An 8449-nucleotide genomic window follows, 5' to 3' on the forward strand; every position below is an offset into this window, starting at 1 on the left:
GCAAGATCACTCTCGAGAAATCTCGAAATCTCACAAGTCCACGAAGAATCATCAAGCTACCAAATTACTCGTTCTTCATCAAATCCAAATCTAAACTCAAGTCCACGAAGAATCATTAAGCTATCAAATTACTCGTTCTTCATCAAATCCAAATCTAAACTCAAATTCTCAAGATCAAGTGCACGTAACTCTTGAGCCAAGTTACATACGGAGATAGAATTAGAGGAGTTCACAAAGATTGTAACCTCACGCTTGATTATCAATAAATTACATTTTATTTGTACACATGATTGCATTGTTATTTGTTCTCAGATTCTCATTCTAGAACTAGATCAATATATATAGCACATCATACCTTCCGATTCAAGTGTGTTTACGTAGCTTCATGCATATGCATATTGATGAATAAGCAACTAATTGAAAAGGCAAAAAATATTATCAGATGTATATGTAGTGTGTTCGATAAGAGAAGGGCCATTAACGGCGGCCAATCGTGGCAAAAACAATATACGTCCACACGCACTGTGGACGTCCTCTTCCCTCGTATATATATATATATATATGAAGAAAGTTGATCCTTGAAAGGCCAGCCGGACAAATTGGCAGCTTCAGAAAGAGCTGCACCCCATCGGCGCACAATCATATTGTCATGCTCAAACTCGAGTTCATGTTGAGCAAGTGCCTTACCAAAAGTACCTCTCAGGTGTCGGACATTAGAGGGTTTCACTTTGTAGAAAACTGGCCTAACCATCTGTCCTTTTGATTCTCTGCGTCTAAGAATCTCAACAAGTTCATCCAAACACCATGGTGATTCCGCATAGTTTTCAGAGAACACGATGACAGACATCCTTGACTCATTGATAGCTTTTAAAACTGATCGAGATATTTCTTCTCCTCTTTTGAGCACATCGTCTATCAAGGTCTTGATTCCTTTGTTGCGCGAAGCTGTGTACAAATGGGTGAAATGGCTTGTGAAATTAGAGCGTGTATCTTCACCTCTAAAATTGAGAAACTCGTCGTGTTTGTATGGAAAGGGGACTGAAGAAGAAGGAGAAGAACCAGCAGCAGTAGAAGAGGGTACTTGATTGGTTCTACCAGCCATATTGCTAGCCGCGCTTCTTGAACGCAAGCCACAGCCAACTAAACACATCGAAACCGCCCTCAGAATTGGGGTGTCGTTCCATCTCCGTAAGTCTGTAGCTCATTAAGTTAAATGTAATTTGTCTATACGTTTATGTATACATATATTTGTCAATTTCTGCTTCCTAATCTGCCGGCCAAAATATAATGAATATCTGCGATAACCATGATCACAAAGCGTTGGGAGGTTCGTGGGAGGAATACATCTTTTCCAAGTAACTTCCTTAATATATGCATTATTGGATTCACCACCACGTCCAATACGATCAGTCTAGGGACCTCGATCTTGGCCATATTCTTCAGGTGATTATGAAAATTTGATAATAAGTTTATTTGAACACACAGGAGATCGAAATAGTTATAAGCGTCCCTCACTAGCTAGGAAGTAGAGGTGGGAAACGGGCCGGGTCGGGCCGACCTGACTCATTTTAAGTAGGTCAAAATTGTGTAATATATTTCATAATCTTATTTCTAAAACGTTAGGTATGTCAAAATAATGACGTTTTCTTCATTATTTTAAGACATAAATGCCGATTTGCACCCCAAACTTGGTTGAAATTGTCAATTTGCACCATGAACTTGCATTTGAGTCAATTTACCTCATAAACTTGGTAAAAATTGCCGATTTACACCCCGAACTTGTATATGAGTCAATTTATCTCATAAACTTGGTAAAAATTGCCGATTTGCACCACATCCGTTAAATTTAACTGTTTTATCCAATTTTGCGTCACATGTCATGCACATGAGGGGTAATGTTGTCATTTTCTATTTATATTTTTCTTAAAAACAAATAAAAATATTCTTTAAAATGAGGATTATTTTGTTAATCAAATTATTTATTTACATCTTTTTTTCTACCTACTTAACCATACTTTGAATTATATATTCAATATACCCACCCATTCAAATATAGTGTGTTGTGTATAAATATATTTTTATATGTACACATTGTTGGAGGATGAACAAAACGAGAATAATAACGACGTAATAGAACAAAACGTAACCGTTTATTGATTGATAATGAGGCCAATATATAGGCATTACATAACCACAATCCCGTAGGATTCGGAGTCCTAATCTATTACAGAGATGCAAATTTATCTCTAATAGAAAACCTAATAAGACTAAGACACACACAATGGTAGAATAGTAATTCTCTCGGAACACACATTTATTTTTAATTTTCAATGTATTTATTTATTTATATTTTTTCTAATATCTTTTAACATACCATATCACATAAAATAATAAATATATAAATCAATAATATGTTTCGAAAAAACAAACATTGTAGCAAGTGTTCCTCTTAAGTAATTTTATTAATTTATTTCATTATTCAATATGAATAAATATATAATGACAATACTATCCCTTAAATGCATGACATGTGACGCAAAATTGGATAGAAACAGTTAAATTTAACGGATGGGGTGCAAATCGGCAATTTTTACCAAGTTTAAGAGGTAAATTGACTCAAATACAAGTTCGGGGTGTAAATCGGCAATTTTTACCAAGTTTATGAGGTAAATTGACTCAAATGCAAATTCGGAGTGCAAATTGACAATTTCAGCCAAATTTAGGGTGCAAATCGGCATTTATACCTTATTTTATTTGTGAAATATTGTAATTAAAATAAATAAATAATCAAGAGATTTTAATTTAAAAAGTCTAATATTCAAGTCTAATAATGATAATTGTTTAAATATTTATATAAATAATATAAAATTATATGTCTAACATACCGGCTCATGAATTTATTGTGTCCAGACTAAAAACGGGTTTGAGCTGGGCCGAACTCATAACTAAAATATCTCGGCCCGGCCCATTAAAATAACGAGCTCGGGTTTTTTGGCCCATTTGCCACCTCTACTAGGAAGGTTTTTTATGGGTGAAATATCTTTACACTCCGAGTTCGGTCGTCTAAAATGGTAATGTCATGGGACAATGAAGGCAAGTCGGTGACTTCACCGAATACCTTCAGGTTATGGCTGGGGCTCTTGTTCTTTCGGCATTTTAATTATTCAGTTTAACCAGTAAAGCCTCATACGTTCTTGTTGCCTGATTTATGTTACCCAGTTGGGAGAGTTGGATTGGTCATTTCGTTGATGAGAGTTTATGGCCTTCCTAAAGTAATCTCTGTTCTACATAATTGTTCCTTCTTCAGCATCGTGTTGAACATCTTAATTATTATCGAATATTATAGACGATATTGAGGGAGAAGCAATTTATCATCCAAAGGATGCCTCAGGCACATAATTAATGAAATTTGGTAAAATTCCACATACATGTTTATTATAGACGATCGAACCATCCAGTTATTCGTACAAATAAATATATGTATCACTGCAGCTTCACAAATCAAGGACTAGGAGCACCACACGTACAGGAATAGTAGCAAACTAGCTGATCGAGTCCCAAAGAATAGATTAAAAACCATGAATTTTAATCTGTTCCTTCTTAACAATCCTTGCCTGAACAAGAAACTGGAGGACGTTCTTGCGCTGATCGCCTTGTAGCTGGATTATCTTGCCGAGTTCTTTATCCTGAACCACATTGCCGTTGCAGCAGAACTCTTTCTTGAGATCCTTGAGTATCTTCTCGTAGCTGAAGTCCTTCTTCAGCCCCTGAACAGTTGTCAGACACTTCTTACCGTTCCTTTGCTGCACGCGGATATGCACATAATCCTTGGTCCCGGGGGCATCTGCGTCTCTTGCTTCCGCAAATGGATCAAAAGCACTTGGAATCACAACGTCTAATTCAACCATATATATGTTCTTTGCTTGATGGATCTCTAAACGTAACAAAGGAAGCTGAAAAATTGCCACAAAATCACAAATCACTCAATATATATACCTACCAACAATCCCAATAATTGATAACATTTCTGAACAACCAACAAATAAACAGTCCTATCCTACATCAATTTATTTTTCACATCCATGCCAAAGCCGCATCATTGATGAATATTGTTCTATATATCTGGAGACCATTCACATCACAACTCAAAAACCAAGAAGCAATTCAAGAAAAACTTGCTTAGACCACATAAAATCAGATACACAAAATATGAATCAAGAGTCCTAGACCAGTCATCTAGCTTATTCATTCCTTCAGACGTTCCATACTTTTCGGCCTACCACCTAACAAACAAACTACAAAACTCATACCACGTACATAACGTAGAGAGCTCGTATTAATGTTCAGATTGTTCATCTCTCAACCGGTGACCAAATTCAACGATCATTAGTTCATTACAAATTTACAGATCGAACATAACATTTCTGATCGAAGGTAGAAGGGGAATCAAACATAGCATGCATGCCAAAGAGAAACAGTACATAATCGACCGTATACCCCAAAGAGAAAGAAATACGTATTGATATCCATCAAGTTACATGAATGGCAAACAATTAAGGAAGAAGAGCTAGCTCGCTAGAGAGAAAGGAAACGAGCGAGGAAACTGAAAAGTTAACGTACCTCGATCGAAGAATGGGGATTCAAAAACGTGGCTAAGGCTTTGCTTTCAGAAACCTTACCCCAAGAACAAGCTAGATTCGATACAGGAACAACGATATTTGGTTGAGAAATCTCCGGAGCTCCCAGGGGTGTTTATATATAGGCGTTGAGGGCGGTTGTCGGTACGGTCTGAACCACACGTTCAACTAATCATAGTTAGTAAACCAAACAGGTAAGTTACGCACGCGGACGGTGGAGATCAAAGCTGGACGCGTTGATTGAACGCACACCGTACTAACTGGATTTGGTTGTAGGTTCGGTGGAGGAAGGCGGGGCCCAATAAGAAGAATCAAGAATCAACTACATGAGTATATGGACGGGAAGAACATGGTCCATGCATTATGGCATGTGATCGCTAATTATGTATTTGGACGAGGAAAAAAAAGAATTTAATTAAAAATGAAGATTTTATAATTTTAAAAGATAATTTTCTTATTTAGTAACTATAAATTGGAATTCTAAATTTATGTGGAAAATAAAAAGAATGAAATCGTTGCTTAAATTCTCCATAAAATAGATGTCATTTGCAAATTATTTTCCACTGTTCAATTATTATTTTTTTTTAAAAATACTCTCTTTATATTTCATCTCTTTGATTTATTTCAAACTTTCTTAATCTATCACAAACTTTAAATTTCACATAAATATACTGTGTTCGTAATTAACGAATTTTCAGATTAATGAATTTTAAAATGTCAATATTTATAAACTCCTAATAATTTTATAACTTCCTCATCCAAACACTAAATAAGGGTTTTATTACGTCTTTCTTAATTTGATTTTTTTAGGCCTCGATTTATGTCTAATCTTTGAAGTTTCAGTAGATTCAACAAAAATTAGTGACCATGGAATATTGTGGGCCAAAGAAGCTCATCACTTACGTAAGGACAATACGCGTATCTTATATTAGAGTCCTACATAGAAACATGTAGTCCAAATGTACAATATGGAACACATTACAGTATATGGATGATGTATCATGCCATATGTGATGATCGTGAATTTGTAATGTAGATTACTACCCTGCACGTACTTACATCGATATCGGTATGTAGTAGAAAGGCTAATAGCAAAGATTGAAAAGACTTTATCCTATTTTTATATAAATATTTACAGTTCATAGTGAAAATGAATTCATGCGAACATATGAAGCTAATCTTAATTATTCCAGCCAACTAATAGCTCATTTGAAGAATGTGACGTAATATGACATGATCCGCCCCAAAATTTATCATAATATTGAGGCAGATCGTGCGGAGTAGGGGTGGCATTTGGTTTAAACGGTTCGGTTTTGGGGTCAAATCGTAAACCAAACTGAAATTGAACTTCGGTTCGGTTTGATTCACGGTTTTTTAATATGGCAAATTGAAAATCGAACCGAACGGTTCGGTTCGGTTCGGTTTTTTCGGTTTTTTTTTTGAAATTTTTTTTATTTTTAAAAAATTCTAGTTTCAAAATATTGTCGATCGACACTAATAGATGTGATCAACATATATATTTAGAGACCATGTAAAAATTTCATCCATTTTGAACATAGTTTGACCGTCCATACTAACGATTAACAAAAAAATATGCGTTTTCACATAATAAAACCCCATTGACCGGGACTTTGCAAAATGAGTTTCTTTGTTTCGACCACGCACAATCGATGAAAAAAATAATGTAATTTTAAATATGTAAACAACTTTTCTCATTTGCATCTTAGTAATGGGTCCTCTCTTAATATACCCTAGTGTTGTTTTTGGTTTAGCGGAAATTCCGACAATCAAACGAGGTCCGAATTGGATGAAATTTAAAAATGGTCACTAAATATATATACTGATCACATCGGATGGTGTCGATCAATTCCGATAAGTTTCATTCATATAGTCGTTTCATAATGTGATAGTTTTATTATAACCCTAATATAAAGGTTATGATACATTAGTGAACACTTCGGCGATCGACAACTCCAGTTTGAAATATGGTCGATCGACACTAGTATATGTGATCGGTATATATATTTAGGAAACCTGTAAAAATTTCGTCCGTTTTGAACATGGTTTGACCGTCCGTACCAACGGTCAACCAAAAAACATGCGTTTTCACATAATAAAACCCCAATTAACCGGGGCTTTGCCAAATGAGTTTCCTTGTTTCGACCACACACGATCGATGACAAAATTATGTGATTTCAAATATATAAACAACTTTTCTCATTCGCATTTTGGTAATGTGTCTTCCCTTATGACATATTAGTAATGTTTTCGGTTTACCGGAAATTTCGACGGTTAAATGAGGTCGGAATTGGATGAAATTTTTACAAGGTGACTATATATACATATCAATCATATCGACTGGTGTCGATCGATCTCGAGAAGTTTCCTTCATATAGTTGCTTCATATTGAGGCGGATTTAATAATTACACATCCGCTTGTATATATATATGTGTTTGTTTTAGCAAACTTATTTGAAACATACATATATGGGCATACATATAAACATAGATGATTATATATACATATATAACACTATAAAAGAGAAACATATAATTATATATAATATAAACCTAAAATCACAGTAATCAAAACAAATATTCAGTATGATAAACGTAAAATGACATTATTTTATAAATAATTCAGTTTTTCGGTTCGGTTTCTTATGTGCCCAAACTGAAACCCAACCAATTAATTCGGTTTGGTTCAGTTTTTCTTGTGTTCGGTTCGGTTTTTTTCAGTTTCGGTCCGGTTTTTTCGGTTAGGTTTTCGGTTTTTCGGTCTTAAGTGCCACCCCTAGTGTGGAGACCACTATCAAATGAGACATACCAAAAATTTCGGCACAGTCTCCCCTAAAATTAGCCAACCATACTTGCACAAAACGATACTCCCAATATTACAAATCCAACCTCAACACCTACAACCACCATGCTCCTCAAAATTTCCAAACTCCACAATCACATCTCATAAATACAATTCAAACTACAACACAGAGTACCTTACAAAATATGCAATAATCATTACTCATTAATCGTTATTTAATATCATCGGACCCCTAGAGCTCCTAGCTCGTCTTAAACCACAACCGCTCAACCCACTATAAGACTACAAGGGTCATTAGTCAACCCGTAAAATAAAATTCCCTCAAATAGTTACTCGAACAATGAAAGTATCTTAATAATTTCTTAGAATCTAATTCTCACGAAAATAATCAACAACATATCTCACACATATCGACTAGTCTTTGCTAGTCTAAAATAAATATCAATAATAGAAAATGAACTAGCCCCGCTGGCCTTAGTAAAGTGATCATGTCATATATGTCATACACTATGCCCCCTCCCGGGTAACTCAAAATTGTTCTCATACTCCCATTATTGGGCTTTCGTGATATTTCTGAATATCACATCGTCTCCTAGGCGGAAAAGGATTGCATAATACTCTGCTAGCTCTCGTTAACATACCCTTTCGGGTAAAATAAATGTGTACTCCCAAACTCCTGACCGTCACCTCGCGCTAACGGAGAGGGTAACGGGCTTTCATGGCATTGCCGACATACCACATCGCCTCCCAGGCGAAAAGGGATTGGGTGCACTACTCGGGATATCCACCGACACCATAAGGTGGAATATACATATACAGTGCTAGCATCATCATCATCATCATCATCATATCATATCATCACCATATCATCATCTTTCAAAAGGCCTATATTCAACAATAAATATATATATTGTCTATACCTCGTTGATTCTAATGGAACATCCAAGTTGATAAGGCTTGCTATACCTCCTTTATTCCAATCGAATGACCG

General features: G+C 35.5%; 1 protein-coding gene across 1 annotated transcript; it reads right to left on the minus strand.

Moving 5' to 3' along the window:
- Positions 1-3399: 3399 nt before the first annotated feature.
- On the minus strand, positions 3400-4719 carry LOC126786338 (protein translation factor SUI1 homolog). The gene is made up of 2 exons (XM_050512133.1): positions 4621-4719; positions 3400-3953 (listed from the first exon to the last, which is right to left on the minus strand). The coding sequence occupies exon 2, from the start codon at positions 3906-3908 to the stop codon at positions 3570-3572; it is 339 nt and encodes a 112-aa protein (XP_050368090.1). The 5' UTR covers positions 3909-3953; positions 4621-4719; the 3' UTR covers positions 3400-3569.
- Between the last annotated feature and the right edge of the window lie 3730 nt (positions 4720-8449).

This window comes from Argentina anserina, chromosome 3 (assembly GCF_933775445.1).
Source record: "Argentina anserina chromosome 3, drPotAnse1.1, whole genome shotgun sequence".
In the NCBI taxonomy this organism is placed as follows: domain Eukaryota; kingdom Viridiplantae; phylum Streptophyta; class Magnoliopsida; order Rosales; family Rosaceae; genus Argentina; species Argentina anserina.

Coding starts and splice junctions, on each gene's coding strand:
- LOC126786338 (XM_050512133.1), bottom strand. CDS start 3,908: ATGGTTGAATTAGACGTTGTGATTCCAAGTGCTTTTGATCCATTTGCG.